Consider the following 22,485-nt stretch of genomic DNA (forward strand, 5'->3'; position numbering starts at 1 on the left):
CTTTACGGTTTTGTTTTTGGGAACTCACAAGCAACTTCCCAGTGGGTCACCCATCATGGGATTGCTCTTAAGCGCTACTCGCTTAACTTCGGAGTTCCGATAGAACCCGAAGCCAGTGAGCTCCCAAAAAGCCTCGTGCTAGGTAGGGATGAGAATATACATATAAGGATCACTCCCCTGGGCGATGTGGGATGTCACAGTCCACCCCCCTCAAGGGCCCGACGTCCTTGTCGGCACACCACGACCAGGGTTAGGCTCTAATACCAAACTGTCATATCCCGGCCCGGGCGGGACCACTTCCCAGGCCCGACTCCACCGTAGCACAATATTGTCCACTTTGGGCTTACCATTCCCTCACGGTTTTGTTTTTTGGAACTCACGAGCAACTTCCCAGTGGGTCACCCATTATGGGATTGCTCTCACACGCTACTCGCTTAACTTCGGAGTTCCGATGGAACCCGAAGCCAGTGAGCTCCCAAAAGGCCTCGTGCTAGATAGGGATGAGAATATACATATAAGGATCACTCCCCTGGGTGATGTGGGATGTCACAGAGAACTTTTAAAGTTTTGTTTCCGGAAATTATTATAATTTATCGTTAAGTGAAAAAGATGAAAATGCCCCTAGTTGGCTTAACGTAATTATACGAGGACGTATTTTATTCTCATATATTTTATCTTATTTCTTGACATTTTTGGATAAAGCTCGATTCCAAGAGCATGTAGGAGAAAACCGTTCGCCAAAGGGAGTTGTAACAAATGAAATACAAACAAACAAAGGTAGGGGCAACATGGTCATTTCGTTACAAATTTGGAAGGCTCCATAATTGTGGGAGCCTTGTCGTGAAAAAAAAAAAACGAAAAAGAGAAAGGGAAAAAGAGCCACGGGAGTGGCTGGGAGGATGGAAGGAGGGGAAAAAAATGGAGTTTTAACGAAAAACCCATGGTACTCTTCACTTTAACAAAAACCATATTTTTACACTAAAAAATCAATCATGGTACTATTCACTTTACCCTTTATTTTGTCTTTATCATTAAAACTCAAAGTTATCAAGCTATTTTCATTAGTTTTACTAAAAAAAAAAAGGAAAAGGAAGAGAAGGAGGAGAAAGGAGAGAAGGGGGCCGAATGGGGAAAGTAGAGAGAAATGAGGGTAACCAATGGAGAAAGAAGAAGGAGGGAAAGGAAGGAGGGGAGAAAACACACAACCCAGACCCTTTTCCCCTTGACCTGATCTCCCTCGGCCCGACTCGCGGCTATAACAATTTTTGACGGATTTCCCGTCAGTTTTTCCGGCAATTTACAACCTTCCACCCCTACTAAACAACTCTATAGTCCTCCCTCTTCCATTTCCGCACAAAATTGATGAGGTTTGAGCTTGAATTCGGGTAGAATGGAACCCATGGGTTTCTAAGGTGCCACGGCGAAATCCGACGATCGTGAAAGTAATGTCGACCACCACCACCATAAAACCACTTTTCCAGAGGCCAGGAACAAAGCCTAAACAGTTTTAGGGGCTGTGGTGTTTGCACTTTGTGGGAAAATTCAGGTGTTTCCCGGCCAAATTGGACTTGGCCACAGGTATGAAAATGGCTCCCCTCACTGAGATCTACTTGTTTGTAAAATTTGGTAATTTTTGAAATAGTTAAATTTTCTGGTGAGTCCGGATGACGGCTGCTTGTGGCTAGTGAGTCGACTGCCATATTTTCATGCAAATTTTGACATTTTAAATCTTTAATTGATACCCATTTGGTGTGATTCGATTTTGTAATCCAATATTGAATATTACCGTTATTAGAGTATTTTCGGAAGTGGATAAAAGGGTGAATGAGGAACTACGAAAGGTTTGATTCCGCTCAAGGGTACGTAGGCAGTCTAACAGAGGTTAGATGCAACTTTAAATAATCGAGAATTTCTCTTTGGTTGGGAATTTGAACTAAGAGAAGGAAATGATGATAAATTTAAAATATAATCGTATGTTTTGTTAAGGGAATTATGGTTATAGGTCATGTGTGGGACTAAGGATTTAATTAAAGAATCGTAATTAATGGTAGTGAAATAAACAAGAGTTTAATTTGGACATATCACTGATATTATTTTCCGAAATAAATATTTCGGGGCGGGGCGTTACAATATAGCTACAAAAATATTTTCTCGCATAAAGAAATTTTTTCTCACTATTTCTTAGACATGTGTGGAGATCAAAATGTGCTCACTTTTTGCAAGAACTCGAAATTTTCCTTGCCAAAAGGAATTCTACGGTGAGAAAGATTTGTTTCCCTCGCTGAAACATTTCTCGTTAAAGGATCAATTTGTTGTAGTGCAACTCCAACAGTAGAGGCTGAGTTTGCAGCATGTTTTGAAGGCATAAAACAAGCAATTTTGTTGCTAAGACGAAGATTGTTGATTCTGTTATAAACCTTTGAAGATGTTTTGTGATAACAATGCAATTGTATTTTTCTTGAAAAACAATAAGAGGACTTTAACTTCAAAAGAAGGAGACATTGAGGTGCAATATTTGTCAACAAATTTGATTATTGTAGATCCCTTATTAAGCCATTACCTAACAATGTGTTCAAAGATCATGTCACTTGAATGGGGGAGTTGTGGAGTCTTTCAACAAGTGGGAGTGATGAGGATGATTGAATTTGCAGTCTGTAACTTATGATAGAATAGTTGTTTTGTAACTTCTGTTTGTTGTTAATGTTGCAGATAAAAGTTAAAGTTTATTTTGTTGGTTTTTGTTTTTGTTCCGTTAGTTACTAACTAGCTTGGCAAATAATATTGGTTTTCAGTTAGTGTTCAATTTTTTCAAACTTGGTGATTAGTTGTTCCAAAAAACTTTTGTGGAATATAATTCTTGGTGCTGGAAAATCGTTATGAGATTTTGTTGATGCATTTGTGTGAATTATCTTTGGGTTGTTCATTGTAATTGACTATATGTTGATAGTATTGTTGTTAACTTATACTTAACTTAGTTGTGTTAAGTATGACCTAGATGAGCGGGAGCAAATTACTAGCTTTGCTATATATATGTCAGTTGGTTCACAAAATTGCAAAGTCCAGATTAAGTATGGTGTTGTTTTGGGTTAATTTTGTGACGTATATAACAAAAAAGATATTTCTTGAGTTCAGACTTTAAAATGCATAGGTAAGTTGTATGTCGAGTTAAGCTCTTGTTATTCAAAGACTTAGCAAGCACTTCTATAAATATGAAAAAGTGGTGTGATTACTACGTTTCATACTCAAGTATGAGAATATTAAAGTATGAGTATAAAACTAAATATTATAGCTGGCTGTAGTGTTTTAATTGATATAAGAAAATCTTGTTGGAAAACTTAAAGTTGTCCTAATTCTTCTAAGATAATAAAATCAGTTTGTCCTAGTTCTTGTGGGATTGGAAATCTGGTGTTTTACTTATGCACTCATAATATGTTTTGGATTCCTTGTTGGTATCCTATGATGATTCTAATAGGAGAATCATTAGGATTGATTTAAAATGACAAAATAGAGGGAAAAGTGAATAGTACCAGGATTGACTTTTTAGTGTAAAAATGTGGTTTTTCGTTAAAGTGAACAGTACCTGAAACTTTTCGTTAAAGTTCCCTTATTATAAATAACAATCACTGCTCTAAAAAAATGTACTCTTAATTATCGATCAAAAGGCCTATTGGTTGGTTGAGTACTTTTGGATTTTGCTAAAGAGGAGAAGGTACATTGTTTCAAGGCTACCATGGCTTCCTCAGTTGGGAATTTTGCAGGTAAGTGTTTTTATCAATTTACAAGGCCTGTTTCGATCTTAGTCTGTATAATTATTGTTATAATGAGCTTCTTGTGGTTCTATAATCAAATATATGATTTTGTGGTTTTGGTTTAGTATTGATCCTATAGATTTTGCTTCAATATACTCTAGTTACTGTTTCTTTCATTCCTCTAAGCTGGAATCATGCTTTACATTATTCTTCCGTTGTATTCTGAGTTGAACAAACCCTAAATTTCTTGAGTCTTTCCTATTAAAAGATGCTAATGTATACCCTTGGTTGCCTAATATAGGAGCTAATTGGTCTACTCAACCTGTTTTCACATCTGTAACATCTAAAATCGAAAAAAAACCACCCTGGGATGAAAAACAAAAATATAAATCCGCTGCCAAATTAACCCTCCATAACACCGCTAGCTGGCTCGATTTCAAGATTGTCATTAAAACTCAATTTCATTGAAATATATATTCACAGCTAAAAAGACCAAATAATCATTTCCACGTCTATGAAGTCAACATTTATCTCAACACGGTTGAAGAAATGAGTTAAGACGGGACATGATTGTCGAGTACAAGTGGTAAATTGATACCAAATAGAGAGTAGGGGTCGGATAAAGTAAAAATCTTCTGCAAAGTACATGAGACAGCGAAAAATAAGCCTTTTTGCATTGGACGTCTCCTTCCAACAACCAATGAAAAGCCCCATTTATTTTACGATTCTATATGAACTAATGGTCTTTTTTTATTTTTTATTTTTTTATTTTTTGTTTACCCGATTGTAGCTTAAGGGCTTGTTGTAACTCCAGTTGATGTGATTTTATATATAACGATTGAAAAAGAAATGTGCTAATGGTATGTGTATATAGTTGCACAAGAGAAGGTCTGCTACGAACAAGCCACGAAGTAACCAAATTAGGTATTGAAGAAAGATGATTACATGCCCAAAGAATGAAAGGCCGAATTAGTTACTAAATGAAATTGAGTATCGAAATGCATGGATATACGACTGAGAGGCGAAGACTTTTCCAATAGGTAAGTAATCTGAAAGGAGCAACCAAGTCCTCTGCTTAAATTTTATTTCAGCAAGGTCCCAAACGGAGAAATTCCATACAATGAAAAATGAAACTTCCTTTTCCAGATCTTAAAGCGTAGGCAACTTTAGTTTTACTAAATATTGAAAACGAAGTAACCCAAAGCATATTTCCTTGCTTTACATGCATATGGGGTGTAAAGTAAGCAGTGGATGCAATTGTGTAATCACTGGCCAAATGCCATACTGAGCTAACCTCCAGCTGGTTTGAAAATCTCGATCTTCATGGCTCATAAAAGTAGTCCATAGGTACTCACCGGAGAGCACATTCCGATTCCTTTTTCGCTCATTATGATAATTGCAGTGCTTGGAGTTGGACTGCTCCGTCGACCCCTCAATATTCACCAAAAGATCTCTATGGTGGGGCTGCGTTATCGCTCTCAGTAACAATAGTAAAGAAGCCATATGCATACAGGGTTTGAAGATTGAATATCTACAAGATCGATCATCGGCTTATATATATATATAATAAATTTATTCATTGAACTAACAACACTCAATTTTCCCCCTCCACTTTTTTCCACAAATAATTTGAGAAAGAAATGTGTCATGCAACATGCAGAAATTACTTGATGCGACATTTACTTTTGTCACAAGAAATGTATTTAAGGTATAATTCTTTCATGCAATTCTTGCCGTGCGGAGTTATGTAACGGAGTTGGCCATCTAAAGCCATGCTATTTATTACAAAGTCAATAAGCGTTGGACAACCTTAGCTCTGTGTGTTTGTGTGTGTGCGCATCAACAATGTGTTGAGAGAGAGAGAGATGGCGTGGGCATCAACAATTTGTTGATGGGGTAAAGCGCATAATCAACAGCCATATGTAAGTAAATTAAAATAATAATAATTAACAAATAGATGGATTGTGAGTCTTGTGACATAATGCGATTCACTAATATGATTGTTAGGTATTATAGAACAATATACGTTGTCTTACATCGAAGCAATGACTGTCCATAACAAAGGCTTTCACGTAACTTGACTAAGAGCATTTACTTTTATACTCAAGATCCTAAATTTAATTCCCCTCATATCCAAAGTGATTGTCCATAAAGAGGTATAAGTTGCGCCAAGGTTTTCTGAAATAGAACCCCACACTTGGATGGACTTATGACCTAACCCTACCATAATAGACAAAGTAATTAAGTTACAAGCACGCTTAAAAGTAGTGGATTGTCTTTGTGATTAGATTCTCCATTTTACCCTATTGCATCTCGGGCTCAAACTCAGTCCTTTAGTGTACATTAGTGTAGAAGTATTAAATAAAAAATGTTACAAACCCTACCGGTGCAACTCAAGAGGACATAGTGAGCCCCAACAAGTGGTATATCGAGCTGAATAATGATACTAATGATGATTATATGTACCATGCTTTTACTCGAACTGACTTAATTGGGATACACTCACAAAACAATAATACAATGAGGAATGTGGAAACCTACCTAAACAGGTAAGAACCTTAATTAAATTAGCCTAGATGTGCTTGTTTTGAGCATCTTCATAATTATCTCGTAGTACCTAACAATAATTGTTATTCCAAAAGCTATCTCACAAGTAAAGCTACCAATCGGGGTGGGTGATAGAACCCTGATCGATCACTTTATTTTTGTCAAAGTTGCTGAGACTAAAAATAGCCAAAGGCAAAATCACACTCACGATCGAGTCTTTCTTTTTCATCCCCTCTCGAGGTTCAAACTTCAAATAAAAAATCCCTCGACCCATCATTGTAACTTGTTCGTACTCTAGCTAGCTTTACGGGTATCGTAGTCTCTTTCTTAATTAATTAGGGGCTATTTAAGAAAAAATACGCGAGGGTATAATATTTTAGTTGAGGATCTTAATAACATAATTTTTTTTAGCAAACGGTGTTATCTAAACTAAAGAAGAGGGGGTAGATTTAACTTCACAATGGACTAGCAACAATGTGGTTCAAGTTCGCTCTTGGCGAGAATCAAATCTAAGACCTTTTACTTACAAGTGAAGAGAAATATCACTAGGCCGTAGTAATAAGCGGTAAGGATCTTAATAATAGGGGCGTGCTATCACACACCCCTTTTTACTTCTCTCACACCCCTAGTTAATTTATGTTGTTTGATCTTCTTCAATTCATTCGATCAGAAGGTTGAAAATTTAAAAATGTAAGAAAAATAAAAAGAGATGTGTGAATATCACATCTCCTAATAATATAGTTGAATGAAAAGTGCACATGTGACTGTACTGGAAATCTTCATGGCTAGCAGCTGTAGCCTGTAGGGGCATACATATGTCCCAGCAAAAAATGCGGCATCTAGTAGACCTAAAGTATGAGCCAAAGATGGGCAAGTTGTTGATTGCGATATCGAAACCTATTAGTTGATGCACCTGTGCTCAGACGTCGGTATCATGTAATTTTCCTAGGTACGTATGCCTAACTAAAGCTGGTTTGGTATTGCCGTGCTTTTGAAACAAAAACCACTTCTGCTGTACTATAAGAATAAGCTCATTTTTTATGCTTCACATTGTCAGTTTTTTCACCTAAAACTGTAAAAATAAGCTATTTTTAAGTGTTTATCAAACATCTTTTTAAACTCAGCTTTTTTTTACATCTACTTTTTATAAAAGTATCTCAGTACCAAACTAGTACTAAATCAATTACCATGGAGCAACGTGCTGCAATAACTAAACTTGGCCACGTTGTTCTATCCAGCTAGATTAATTGATCAAATCAATTTATCCAGCAGGCATCCAACTTAATTGATCAATGAATAACTGAAGAAAAAAATACAGTGGTTTTACTAATACAACAAGAGACAGAAAATACAAACGTACAAACGTCCAGGTAAACTCTCATACACTAATTAATATTAAAAACCTTCCTATATATATATAGCTACACTTGTTTTATATATATTCAAACAAACAAATCCACATGCAACTAGGCATAAATTAATGGGGAAATGCTTAAATCTCAAAGCAAAAGTTCCCGATCCATACAAACAACCTCTAATTTTTCAACCACAATTTTGACCTAGCTTGCTATGCTAGCCATACATGTACGCACCTTAACTATGACTACATATATAGACTTAAGTAATTATCTACCTAGTAATTAATGTTTGTACGATGTAATTATACATTCTATCGTACAAGATTGTCCAAGCATGGACATTGAGCTTGATCGTTGCACTTGCAGGTGTGATTATTAATCTTGAAATGGTCTAGACGTGAATCTCCCAATCGTGTAGTGTATGCAGCTTTCTTGTAATCACCCCATGTGAAAGGTTTGTAGAGGCTGGGCTTCTCCGGCGACACCATCTCTGGAAGAGGAGACATCCATGCATTGAGGGGTGGTGCCCCAAAGTACACCATTGACATCCTTGGCTTCACTACTGAGTTTGCCAGTGCTCTATGTTTCACACTTACTAACCTCCCATTCGTCAAAGCCTGCAAATTATAATAAAAATTAAATTATACTAATGCATACGTTAGAAAACATATATGCACTTTGTAGGTTTGTTTAACATCTGTTTTTTTTTTTTTTTTTTTTTAATGTTATTTTTATTTGTGAATTACATTTTACTGTTTTGATTTAATTCAATTGGTTTGTTCTACGAATGAATTTATTGTTTGCAACACCAAAATAAAGAACTTGGCATTATCATATAATAAATGATGTTGTAACTGAAGATACTTGTCACTCAGCTTGCCATATTGTAAATTCCAGATATTTTTCTCAAAATCGAACTTTGAAATTACTTGCCGGACAAGGAAACGGGTGAGATTTACTTGATTGTTTATCTATCTTTTTCTCTTGTTCTGAAGAGCACCCACAACTAGGATTGGTGAGAGAAAGGGGTTGTACTTTTATTTAATTTGATAAACAAATATTACTTTTTCAAATCATATAATTAGTTCAAGCATTTCTAGCGATTAAAAAACTTATAAAACTTGGTAAATTTAACTTATAAAACTTGGTAAATTTAAGGCAAAATAAATGATGTTACTGACCTGTAAGGCATCACCAACCATTACGAAGAACTGATTGGGGTCCGGAGCCACGGGAACCCACAAGCCATCACGTAGAGAAATCTGAAGGCCCCCACGTTGTTGGATCTTAAGATGGTCAAGATCTGAGGGTCAGAATGCTCTCCAAATCCAATCCTATTATGATTATTGTTGTTGTTAGTGAAGGGGTGCTGTTTTGGTGTTGTTTCCCAGTCCTTGATGTCCTTGACTGGAGGATAGTGATTAAACCTAAGAATGGAGTCACTCTGGACGTCTCTGATGAACCTGCTGAACACAGACTTGTCTGAAACCCATAGTCCCTCGGCCAACAAATCAAGAATCTCACATGCCAATTCTTTAACTGCTTCTATGTAATCATTCACTGCACAACTGGATTAATTGAAAGAATATTGATCATTGTTAGTTAGATAGTCAATGAATAACTACCACTAAATAATCAATATTTAGCGTGCGAATGAGTGACTATGAGACCATTATCATATAGAAAAAGTAATATTCACTAATTAATCACTTCAAGAAACATAGCAATTATTTGGTGACTTGACTGTCAATGCATGGTGGGATTTACTTATTCTCTCGCTCATATGTGCAATATAGCATAACCCAAAATTAAAGCAAGTATTTGGTTAGAAAATCATCTCAATGCATTTCAAAATTGAGTATATGAAAAAAGGATGCTTATATATGCAACTCAACTTTTCATTAAATCTCTCCAGTTACTAGTTATTAATTGCAACCAAAATTCTTAATAAAATTTACAAACTAAAAGATGTGTCACAAATATAAATAAACAAGTTAAAACAAGTTTGCACCACCATCTCCTCATAAAAAGAATGTTAACTAATCTCTTTTATCTATTTTTAATTTGTTGACTTGCACAACTTAGCTTTATATCAAATCCGGATCCTTTTGTGAAGATTCTGAAAATTCATAAACGTGTTTGTTTATCGTATATCGTGCGGTTAGAAATTATTTTAAATATTTTTATTCAAAATTAAATACAAACAGTACCTGATAAAAACTGACCACATAATGTATGATAAACGAAAACGATTCACGAATTCCTAAAATCATCGTCAAAAGACCCGGAGAAGATCCCGTTTACTATATATCATCATGATTAGCGTGTTAATTGGTTCACTTTTTCAAACAAATAATGATCTGGCCCTGGCTGCCGCGAAAAGAGGAAGTCCCACAATCGAACATGTGGCCCAATGCAAGCCTACCAAAGTACATAAAGTTTCGTTCTCTTTGTACTCAACGAAACTCGATGCCTGGTTTAATGTGGTTTCATTTTACTCATTTGACCAATACCAATAAATCAAACTCATTTTTCCAAAACAATAAATAAATAAATAAATCAAACTCAGATCATGCAAGAATATATATAAGGTCGATCCAAGCAGTCATGTCAAAGTTACTTAGTATATCACATGCCTGATTCATAGATCAGCAAACATTTGGTACTATTTGGTGACCCCACTTCCAAAAATGTATGAATGGAGAAGTACTACTGATGTAAAATTTTGCAGAAATAAGAATAAAATGATGAGAAATTTAAGCTCATGTAGTTTGAGGTAAAATTTTCCAACTACTCAAGTCGGCCCCGAAAGGGTTAACCTCAAAAATGACGAAAGAGCATAATGCCAATGCCATTGCTAATGCCCTACATGTTGCAAATAGTGGCTGGCGGTTATAGGGCTAATGCTCCACTATCGGCCACTTTGCTACTTTTAGATCGTTTACATTTGAATTAAGAAAACTTAAGAGGCCATCCATCCAATTGCTTTTCCCATCCTAAAAACTTATCATGTACTATTAGCCTCAATCAATTATCTTACAGTAATTGAACTTGGATATTCATTAATTTTTAAATCTTAAAGCTATTAGGTGAAGATACTCAATTTTGTGTGTGTGTGTGTGTATATATATATATATATATTTTTTTTTTTGAGAACCTTGGTGGTACAACAGAGGTTTATTAATTGTTGGAATTGATGATTGTATAGTTAGTCAAAAACTTAATCCATCGTATTTGCAACAATCTAGATGTGAATTATTGATGTCATCTATTCACAATGCAGGAATACAAACATTATATATTAGGACTTGTTATCATCAAAGAGTTCCCCCCCCAACCAATTCGAAAGTCTATTAATTCTTTATGACTTAAGCATATCCGTAATGAAACAAAAACTTTCGCACTAATTGACTAAAATTTGATATAATAACAAATAAATTATTATTCTAACAACTAACAAGGTAAGCATTGTTTTAAAAATGTATAAGATACGTATAAAATACATCGTTTGCCTTTCTTTTTCCAACAAGGAAAGATGTCGTTTTCTAGGATACCAAGGATTAATACTAAACTATCTTTTCCACCTTCTTTTTACCCAAAGAAAAAAAAAATATATGTATTTTCCACCTTTCATCCGTAAAGCAACCTTCTTTCTAGGACAAGTTTAATAAATTCAAAGTTATATACATTTGACAACGTCTTATTACAATGACATGAAAAATTCAAATCAAAGAAATCAATTCAAACACACAATAAACTTATTACCATGAACACCGAAACTTCTACGAAGAAACAGAAACCAAAAACCCAGTTCTCTACGCTTGTCATTGTTTTCTTTTTCCTTGATTATATGATTAGTTCTCGGACATAAATCATGTCTACGAAATATATTGCATGCATACTCTATAACTAGAAAACCATGAACACAATATATTACCTGAATTTCGTAGGGTTGTCGGAAATATCGTTGGATCTCTCAGAAATGGACTGAGGATTGGCTTGAAGAATAAGGTACTCAAGCTCTCCGGTGTCGCCCTTGCGGCCAATATTTTTGCAGCCATAGCCTAAAGGACAAGCCGGGCCAGCTCGTTGCTTCTCGATTGTTGGCTTGGCAAAAAAATCAGACCCTTGTGTTTCCATTGTCTCAATGACCGCTTTAGGGATACCATGGTTGACCACCTTAAAGAAACCATATTCTTCACAGGCTTCAACAATTTGTGCTGATAGCTTTGACCTATTGTAATTTGATAGATCGATTGTGGGAATTCCTATTGCCATCGTTTTCTTGCTTCTTATTGGTGAACGAGATGGTATCACCATTCTTCTTTCTCTTTGTGAGATTGAAAGAATATTAATCTGAGAAAAAAGGAGTAAGATCTAGGATAAGAAGGGGAACTTGAGTTTGAACTTTGTACTTTGGAGGTGCGATCAAGGTTGAGCTCGTGCTACCATATATAATAGGGAGGGAGGGAGGGTGGGGGGGGGGGGGGAGAGAGAGAGAGAGAGAGAGAGAGAGAGAGAGTCAATTATTATTATTTTATGCTAGGTAGAAGAGGAGAGAGAGGGGGGGGGGGGAGGTTTTGAGTTGATGGTTAATAATTCAAACCAATTAGCATGAACTCTAAAACGTGGGAAATTTGTACATCTGGCATGGCACCTCGAGTCCAAAATAACTAGATGTTTTGTTTGAACATTGTTATTTGTAATTTAATCCGGTTAGGGTTGGGAGTAGGGGGGCGCTATCAGGATTTGATTTTTTTTTTTTCTAATTGCTCTGACAGAGGAAAGAAACTGGGATTACAACCATAGTTTGATGAGAAAACCTTGATAATTCTTTTTATACCTTTGAGAATTCTTTCTATTTAATTTGAACAAGAAGAGAGTAAGACTATAATAGAAGTTCAACAATCAGACTTTACATATAATTCGGCTCGCCTTTGTTTCTAGTTTTCTATATGTTGTGGATTGCTTAAATTTTATAATATCGTCTTTTCTTAAATATTAAGTTGAATAATGTTAGGAAAGTGATTGCGAGGTATATATATAGTATAATCTACAATACCTGCTACATTAAGGTTGGATCAAATTGTTAGTTAAATATCAACCACTCAAATTGGTATCCACTACCAAATAATTATCCTAGAACGTATGATTCAGACTAAATTAGTGGTCTTTGAGGAAAAAATAGTCATAGATGATCAGGTGCATTTCTACTAGTGTACTAGAAAGATTTAGAGTAAATTAGTACATCACACTATATATGAGGCAGGGTACACTGGCTACGTCACACTAGTATGATCAATGTGAATTCATTATCAATCCATAATATGGTTTACTAAACTCCTCTAGAAATTTAGTCTTCTGTATCAGTATATATAAAATGTACTATGTAATGAAAAGATTGAATGACTTTCTAATTTCCTTTTTATGATTTCTCTATGAATGGGGAGAAATTTTTCAGTGTGTCAGAAGTACGTTCTAGTACACCAAGTGTCATAATACAAATGGTTGAATTTTTATTTTTTTTTTCAAATATCCAAACACTTGTATTACAACACTTGTTGTACGTATCATGTTCGGTACACTGAAAAAAAAATTCTCCTGAGAAGTGAAGGTTGAGACCTATGTGTATAATTAATAAGGAAGGAGGGGTTGGAGCCAGGCTGGTAGCGGCTGTTTGTCCCCTGTAATTGGGGTTTTGCAAGAAACACTTTTCTAAAGGAGTTGGGAGCTTAAATTAAGGGATAGTTACGCGTATATATGTTTCTTTGATGTTGTTGACTTATTCACGTTTTCACTCCCCCACACGTGCACCTCTTGTCTTCTTGCCCAATTTTTAATTCCATGAGACTTTGAAATTTTCAAAAAATTAAAATAAGTGAATGGTTAGAATCAATCTTAATTTTTTAGAGCTTTTCTGCCTATTCTTTGTGTGAAACCACAATGTCTAAGATACCAAGCATGCATTATATTGTATGCTCCTCCAAGTTTGGTGGTCGGACCATCTTCGATAAGTGATGCATCTCGTTCTCCGTAATGATTCCATTTTAGGTTAAATTTATCTACTCTTAATTTGTTTTAAGTTATATCAGGAACTAACAGTTCATTCTATTCAATGTCTCCATGAGGTACAAATAAAGAAGGGTTCGAAATTATTAAATTTGCATTTATTATATTTGTTAATGACGAAAAACAATGAAAAAACTCTTTTTAAACACATATTTATCAAATTGATATATAGTAATGAAAATGTAAGAAGCACAATGCAACCATTTATTAGTATTACCCATTTTGGCACTAAAAGCGCTTTCTCATATTCCCATGGATCGAACAATACTATGTTATTTTCGATGCTTGTATTAGTTTTATATTTTTACATTTTAAGTATATACTTAATCTTAAAATGTGTCACAAATTGTGTACTAATTGGTAGTAGTTATTTCTCGACGGAACATAGAAGGGGAAAAATCGACTCATAATCTTAGATGTAGAGTTAAATGTTCTAAAGCAACAGAACAACAAATCTCTAGCCATGTGAGCTCCGATATAATATCCCTTTAGCAATACAAATCAATTGTAAATCGATGTGATTGTAATATACATTGTCACAGAGTCAAAGTATTTGCACGTGCAGACACGCAAAAATGGAAAATAGTTATTGAAGTCTTCATTTATCCAAAGTGGTTTGAATCGTTGGACCATTTGTGCAGGCTGACTCTCTCATGCTTATTTATTAACTAAGCGATTTCTAAATGCATGGTTCCACGTGAGCACGCGCAAAAATACAACGACAGTTCACCAATTATTGTAGTATAGATAGAGAGAAAACGTGAAAACAAGTCCAAGTTGTTTTCGCTTTTTTATGTTTTTGTTTTCAGATAATTTCTTCCTCTATCTTACTGCCTTCCTTTAATTATCCTTTTTTGTTCTTTATTTCTTCTATATACTTTCTTTTTCATTTCTATCACAGTAATGTAAACTAAAAATGAAATAGTTATGAAACGAGTCGTGTATTTATTACCATGACATTTTTTAAGATGTATGTAAAAGTGTGTTTGCTAACATTTAAGTGATGAAGAAAGCCGAAGGGTGGGAGGGAAAGAATAGAGAATTATATGAAGCAAAATTTTGAAAATCAAAACAACTTCAAATAGTTTTTACTTTTTAATTTTCATTTTACGTACCATTTCATATACATTTTTCCATGTATATACTATAATTCTTCATTTCTCAATTTTCTCATGCGCGTGTGTGTGTTCATGTGAAGTTCATGCATGTGGTTTATTATTTATTTTGCTAAATCAGAGAATATTATTATGATTTCATCAGTCCTGTTTATTTGAAAGTGATATTTATATTTTTAACTTAACCTGGATCAGCTTCACTTATTAATAATACCCAAGTCTAACCAAAGAGAGAACTAGAAACAGTACTGTGAAAACCCGCAAGTGTAGCAGTAGTACTTTATTAGCAGGAAAAGAATGATGAGTCAATTAAAAAATAAAAAAAATCATATAGAAATGGTTTGTCGGTGTCTTAATTTCCTTGAAGCACGACCCTTAATTTGAGGTTGAAGGCCGGCTAGCTCGAAACATGTATACCAGACAGCATTAAACAAAATTCCATACGAGTGAAACCCTAAAGGAAAAGTCCATATGAGATGCTGACAAAACCAAGGTGGGTTCTGCAGTTTTCCACGCTTGCCATCTGGCACTCATATATGCCATCTCCGAGTCCTTGTCGATTACGGCTTGATCGATCGACTGGAGGAATATTTCTTGCACGTATCACCATGGATGACTAGGACATAAATAATTGATGTCCAAGTCCAACCCAGTCTCCTGCTGAAGTATATATGCAAAGATTGCTTTTTTTAATTATAAATATATATCTCATTAAAATCACAAATTTCATATGAAAAATCTTTAGCAAATTCCTAGGCATAAAATTTAGAGCAATCTATAGCATGCTCTCATGTCTCTGGGTTTGATGATTTCTTCAAGATGATATATTCTTCTTCTTTGTTTTATATTTTTATTTTTTAAGAACACCTATTTTGTCATCAACACTGCTAATTAATGTCCTCATGCGTGTGTCTAACTAGGTTTTTCGCATGTGATCAGATCCCTTCAGATGAAACACAGGATTAAGAAATGCTTAATTATGTTTAATATGATGATGTTGGGGGTTCTTTTCTTTGCCAAGAAAATATATATGGGATCCGGTAAAAATTATCCTCATTGTTACGTAATAATTAGTCATTATGAATGGAAAAATTCATTGAATTGTGCTCAACACCTTGCTTGCACAAGGATAATGAGAATTTTCAATTGCCTAACTAGAAAACAATATTGTTTTAGAAAAACTGCTTTAATTACTTGTTTTTGTTTTAATACAATACGAAATATTGATTTTCAAGCAGTAAAGTTTCTAGCCAATCAAGTAAGCGAGTACGTGTATCCATCTTGTTTGGATTGAATAAACTTTATTTTGTTAAAAATGATCAAGTAGACAGCATCCTCCAAGTTTGGATATAAACTACTCCACTACATGCAATGGTTTATAACTGTCAATTAGTGGGTGAGCTTTGATATAGCTTGGGAGTATACTATATAGTAAACAATAGCAACAACACCAACAGCAATAATACAGAATACAAATGACAGGGAATGATAGATAAATAAAAGTTGGAAGATCATCCAAAAGAAAAGAACCAAGATTCTTTTCTTATATTTTGTTTATACTTGTTTATCTATATTTTTTGGTTTTAATCGTTCTTGTCCTTGAAAAAAAAAAAACAAAAGAGATAATTGAAGAATATACTACATCAGCATTTCATTTCAGTGCACCTACGTACACACAACAATAATGGTCTAACAACACAATTAATTTGTGCCCCCTTCAATTTTATTAAGCATAAAAACATTTTGTGCCCTCTTAATTTCATAGAACATATATAAAAATACCTAAAATGTGCCCTTTTGTTCATGGGGCAGATTAGTTTGTGCAAAACAAGAGAAAAGAAAAGTCCACAAATATGTGCCTTTTAAAATTAGTGCACAAAAGTTTGTAGTCGGTATTATCTCAGCTTGCATGTGTCCTTGTAGAACTGCTGGACATGATATGCAGCAAGTGGAGGGATTGATAAGCCTCCCAATTCTATATGCATGGTCTCCAGAATTTTGGATCGACCCAAATACACACAGAGGGCCGCAGATCCTGTCACCTTTGTGTCTCCTTGTATTTGGAGGCCTGCCTTATGACTTATTGAGAACTAACTCTATTACTTATTTTTATTTGACATAAAAACATTAAAGAAATTCTAAATAGAAGAAACCTACGCTCGGGCATTGGCATCTGGCAGTATCTTCCTCGCAGATCAACTTTCAACCATACCCACTCTCCTATGCCATACCATTAATCTGTGAGATTTTATATATGTGAGTTGACCAAACCATTAGTTTGATTTGTCGGATAACAAGTCAATAGGATTGTGGTTTATATTGAATGAGGATCCGGCACATTCGTTTATCGTATATCGTGCAGCTAGTTTTCATCAGGTACTGTTTATATTTAATTTTAAATAAAAAATTTACAATGATTTCTGATTGTATGATATACAATAAATGAACGTGATTAGAGGATTCTTGGGATCCTTACAAAGAGGATTTGGAGAGGATTCTCATTCGTTTATATTGACTTACTAAGTTTTTATATAATAAACCAATGGAGGGAATTATTGGACCTCAAAAGTTAAAAAAAAAAAAAAAAAAAAAAAAAAACAATACTTGACTACTCAAGGACGAATAGGAATTCCTACTCAAAATTGTTTGTTGCCAATTTATAGAACTTCATGTTTATAATCAGAACCATTCATATTATAAATCATCTTATAAATATCATCTCTGCAAAAAATCAATTAAAACTAAGGTTATTTAGTCATCGAACTGTATAAAAACAAATGAACAAAATTGGGAAAAGCATTACATACCGTCTATGTATTTGCTAGAATAGTTTTACTGAACAACCTTAGTTTTAATTCATTTTTTGTAAAGATGATCTTTACAGTGTGATTGGTAAAATGAACGGTTTTGATCATAAGTACAAAACTCTGTAATTCAAATGCTAAGAGTTTTGAGTATAAGTTTTTACTCATCTTTGAGTAGCCAAATAATATTCAATTTAAGTAGTGTTGGTTACAAACTCTAAACAACCCTAATACGGGGTGCAGTTACTATCACGTCGAAATAAGCGGCGTGGTCTCTCTTGTTGTTAGTATTGTTGTTCAAAATACACTAGTCCTACTCAAAGTGTGTATTATTCTGAATACACGAGAAGAGAATATCAATTCATATTGACGTCCGTGATATCTTCTCCTACAAGTTAAGATCTTTCAATACTTTTAGGGTGCGTTTGTTGCACCAGACTATCACGAACTGAACTAGTTTTAAAGACTAAGTTGAATTGGGTTGGCTTGTACTAACTAGGATAAGAATAATGAAGTATTTGGTGCAGTGCCGGATTAGGTCTCGGACAAAAATATTTTAGACCCAATATTCTTGTTAATAGGAGAACATGAAATTAATTGAACACAAGATTTTCAAGGCTAACTACTTTGAAATCTCACTAATCATGGCATCATTCTACATTGCTAAATCAATCAAGGAGGCTACAGAAGAGACGCAAGAAACTGAAATCGACAAGAACACCCCAAAACATTTATCACAAACAAAACTGAACAACAAATTTACATAAGATATAAGCAAAGAAACTAAAACATTCATTTGGATACAGGCAATTTTCAGGTTGCCTTTTACAAGAGCCTTGAATAGAGGTACAACCAAAGGTTCTTGAAAAATCTGGGATTCTAAATGTTTGGCAAGCATCAGGAGCCAACAAGCACTGTAACTCTAAATCCAATTTGACAAGCTGGATAATGAGACAACCTCTCTACTCTGCAGCTTTAAGAAAATAATCAACAAAATAAGATCAAAAAAGAAAAAAAGAAAAAGATAACCTTTTAAACATTATGCAGCTTCTGAGCATATGATCATCAAAACACATGAATTCACATATACTGATATACCAATCTTCATCATAAACCATGATAAAATAAAGTGTAATACAGTTCCAACATTCATAAACACTATTGTAAGTCTGCAACCACAAAAGGCACACCTTGAATTTGTGGCTTGCATATAGGAGCATCACCAGTGGCTCTTAGATGAACAATCACTGCACAATATGGAAAACCCAGAAAAATAAAACACCATTGGTAAAGAAACAGGAAACTCAAAAACTAAAACTGATCAAAACAGTCCAAAAGAGCTTAAAATCCCGATTAATCATTGAGAATTAATGGCATTTTTTTGTAAGAAATCCAAAAGTCTCGCCTTTTTTAACAGCATTTGGAGACTCCGGGTAGCCATTTGCAAACGATCTCTGAAATTGGAATTTCAAGTCGATTTTGCTAGGGACCGTAATTTGGGAAAAAGCCCAAATCAAAACGATATCGAAATCCAAATCTTTTTGTTTACCTTTTCGAACAAGAAGATGTGGTTGCAGAGGATATCAATGGAAACCATTGGCAGCGATGGAAGTCCGTGGTCGATCGTCTATTTGTTGGACGGCTACGAGGACGGTGCGAAGCTGATGAAACGAGTCTAACGCAAGGCGATGCGAAGCATATGAGACGAGTGGGAGGCGAAGCGAAGCGTATGAGATGAGTGGGTGGCGAAGAGAAGCAGACAGTGTTAGTAGTCCGCTGCTCTTTGGCGGCTATCGCTAAGATCGGCTAGCGAGGTTGTTAGTCGGGACAAGTCCCTTCTAATCTCATTAAAGTTAGTACTTCTGTGTAATAAATATGAGATTAGACTAACTCTTAGCGTAGTCTAGTTCAGTGAAGGCTAGTGAAGCCAAACAAACACGCCCTTAATGAACTTGAGTTTCTGCAAACTAGGGTTTGTTGTGGAAGATTAACTCTTAGCGTAATCTTCTATAGCAAACCTTCTCTCTTACAAAACCTAAATGTTTGCATTGCACTAATAATAGGTCTTATTACAAACTCAAGCAATTGTCTTGCGATAGCAGAGACCTACTATATATACACGTTCAATCCACTCGACTCTTCTATTAGAATCCAAGTAGAACATCGACAAGAAATCCTTATCCAACAAGTGAGCATAAACTAGGATGGAAACCGTGTTTCAATCCTATAATGTCTAGAACAATTCAAAACCTTTTCCTTTTAGACTTCTATGCACCATTTTGAATCCAAATAGTCGACTACAACATACATTCTCATACTCATATTTTGCTTTCTATTATTCTTCGTTCGTGACATAACTGTGGGATATTCTGCAAATGTTTTCTTTCATTTTTCTACTGAATACGCAGAAGTTAATAGAATTCCCCCTCAGAAGTGTTTACAACAGAGAACAAAGCTGGAATTCATCATGTGCCAACGGCTAATTACACATAATTTATTGTACAAGTAACGATAATAAATCACTTATTCAACAAGATACACAAATTGGAAGTTGATGGAGCCTGCGGCTAACCATTTTGAAATCGGAAGACATCTCCATGGGAGTCAAAGCTATCCAGTGAATACAACATTGACGATATCTGGGAACTTCTCCTTAATCGCTGCTTTGATTCCTGATCCGATGGACTCAGGCCCTACATAATTTACATGGCAATCCCCACCTTCAACCGATAACACTTCCACACTCCCGCCAAAGTTCTTTATGGCTGGTCTCAATATGTCCAGATGACGATTCACTACCTGCATTTGCAATTTTAACACACTGTCAAACACTATGGGCCTGCTTCGCAGTTCTAAAACCTCTTTCAGATAATCAAAAACGCTTTTGACACCATTTGGCCAAAAACGTTAAAAGTGGTACTGGATTTATAAAAACACTTACTAGTATTAGCTTTTTTTTCTTTTACGGAAATTACTTCAATTCATTATTCAGTCCAACAATGTTTGGGAGTGCATTCTTTCGACATTTTCTCTTATTCGAGATGGCAAAATTGAAATATAAACATCTAATTATTGATTTTTATTCTGGAGCTGCACATCTTGTAGCAGGAGGAGTCCAATTGGCCCTTCACGTTCTTTTCGGCAATAAAAGCAGATGCATAATAGATTTGGTATGGCCTTAATGCAGGCAAGTGAACACTTTATGAGTGATTTTGGACCTTCATGCATAATCTTGAATTTCAAAGGGCAAGCCTTTCCAACATCACATTGTCATTGGTGCAGTTTTTCGGACATCTTCCCGAACATGAGTTGTGTTTTGAGGATCATGAAGGACAATTTTCGAAAGGTGTGGCATCGCTAAGTGAGTAATCGACAAGATCATTAGGGTTGCTTCCCTTCATCTCCATAGCTAGCTCTAATCTCACAGAGTCTCTCGCTCTCAATGTCTCTAAAACCCACTACTTCACTAAACACTTCCGGAAAAGGACTTTAGACGTGCTTCTAGCAGAAGTCCTTCCTCAGGAAGCACTTTCAAACATACACCCTGACAAATTAAGAGTATGCAATCCATTAAAATCGAGTCAGGAAACACTGACCTCAACTGTGATCTCTTTATTTTCTTCATCAAAGACTTGTTGAATATCCTTGAGCGCATCTCCAAACTTTTCCTTGAGCACTCTTTCGATTCCCATCTTCATGGTGGTCGTTGAGCTCGGACAGCTCCCACATGCCCCTGTTCATCCATTAATTTTATCAAATTCACTGTAGTGTGCAACGATACGATAATTACACTGAATTCATCTAAACTACATAAACAAGCACACCGCTATAGCAAACTTGATTAAACCAAATTTAATGTATTTTCAATTACCTAGTGACTTGTTTATACAATGGTTTCAATTTCCCAAAAAAAAATCATAGTAAAAAAAACAGAGTTGAATCAAATCCACCTTGAAGCTTGAGCGAAACGACGCCGTCCTCAACGGAGACAACATCGACGTTACCGCCATCGGAGATGAGATAAGGGCGGACGTCCTCGAGAACCAAGTCGACGTTGGGAACCGTGAGTTCGTACTGCTTGGCGGAGTAGAGTCCCGGAGAAGAAGACTCGGCGGCGGCGCTTGGGTTCGAAGCTCTAATGGCGGTTTTCAGAAAGATGGGCGCTTTAGAGGTGAAACAGTGCCGTTTCAAACACGTAAATTGTGGGCATTGGTGAGATTTGGGGGGGATTTTGGAAGAGAGCGTTGGGGCTTTGGGGAACCCGGTGGCTGCGAGAGACGCCATGTTTGAATAAAGCAAGGCCGTTCAAGTCTGTTTCTGGAAGATGGGGGGTGGGTTCAGTTTATGACTTCGACAAATGTAGGGGCTTTTGAGAAAGTTTAACAAATATCTAGTTAAAAATTAAATTAGCATGCTAAAAATTTAGTCCATGGGGTCGATTGGGGTAACAAAACTATGCTACTTGAATCCCCTCATTCTTCAATTTTTTTTTTCTTTTTAAAATAGGGTCAACGGTTGGTTTTGTCACATCAGTTTATCATTTTGAAGGTTAAAAAGACTCACAGAATATTTTAGTCTCATGTGACTACCATTATGTGATTCATCAGTATCAAGACTCAACACAATTCTTCAAAATTGAGTTAGGAAACTTTTGCTTGCTACAAAACACTAGATTTCTAACATAAGAAAATAAATATTTAGAAGAGTGCTTCCATGCGCAAGTGGGTAGCTTTCAACTGGAGGACTGAAAATTTAGTTGGATTTTAAAATGGGAAAAACTTTGATGACTCGATGACGCAGAACAGTTAGCGAACTAGATTATAGAGCAGGTCGACATGCGCAA

The 22,485-nt window shown here is 35.4% G+C and overlaps 2 protein-coding genes across 4 annotated transcripts; both read right to left on the reverse strand.

Annotated features, from left to right (window-relative positions):
- Positions 1 to 7,661: 7,661 nt before the first annotated feature.
- Positions 7,662 to 12,097, reverse strand: LOC103956941 (gibberellin 2-beta-dioxygenase 2). The gene is given in 4 exon segments (XM_009369005.3): positions 7,662 to 8,271; positions 8,836 to 8,927; positions 8,930 to 9,222; positions 11,592 to 12,097. Coding segments are annotated over 4 exon segments (1,074 nt in total). The 5' UTR covers positions 11,975 to 12,097; the 3' UTR covers positions 7,662 to 7,965.
- Positions 12,098 to 18,345: 6,248 nt separating this feature from the next.
- On the reverse strand, positions 18,346 to 22,003 carry LOC103956867 (nifU-like protein 1, chloroplastic). Of its 3 annotated transcripts, none has more exons than XR_007254634.1 (5): positions 21,593 to 22,003; positions 21,239 to 21,375; positions 20,215 to 20,441; positions 18,833 to 18,889; positions 18,346 to 18,609 (listed from the first exon to the last, which is right to left on the reverse strand). XR_007254634.1 is itself a non-coding variant. In XM_048574487.1 (3 exons), exons 1-3 carry the CDS (start codon positions 21,924 to 21,926, stop codon positions 20,253 to 20,255), a joined length of 660 nt encoding a protein of 219 aa, XP_048430444.1. In that variant the 5' UTR covers positions 21,927 to 22,002; the 3' UTR covers positions 20,010 to 20,252. The 3 variants fall into 3 exon arrangements, 1 of the variants encoding a protein (XP_048430444.1); XR_007254635.1 differs by having other exon boundaries at positions 18,346 to 18,615; XM_048574487.1 differs by lacking the exons at positions 18,346 to 18,609; positions 18,833 to 18,889 and having other exon boundaries at positions 20,010 to 20,441; positions 21,593 to 22,002.
- Between the last annotated feature and the right edge of the window lie 482 nt (positions 22,004 to 22,485).

Source organism: the organism of the source record quoted next, unplaced genomic scaffold, assembly GCF_019419815.1.
Source record: "Pyrus x bretschneideri cultivar Hongxiangsu unplaced genomic scaffold, Pyrus_bretschneideri_v1 Contig71, whole genome shotgun sequence".
Lineage (NCBI taxonomy): Eukaryota > Viridiplantae > Streptophyta > Magnoliopsida > Rosales > Rosaceae > Pyrus > Pyrus x bretschneideri.

Bases quoted from the DNA above. Each gene is read 5' to 3' on its own strand.
- LOC103956867 (XM_048574487.1), bottom strand. From the start codon at position 21,926: ATGGCGTCTCTCGCAGCCACCGGGTTCCCCAAAGCCCCAACGCTCTCT. The intron at 21,376-21,592 runs GTGGATTTGATT...ATGGATGAACAG, and splicing joins CGTTTCGCTCAAGCTTCAAG to GGGCATGTGGGAGCTGTCCG. The intron at 20,442-21,238 runs GTCAGTGTTTCC...TTGCAAATGCAG, and splicing joins ATAAAGAGATCACAGTTGAG to GTAGTGAATCGTCATCTGGA.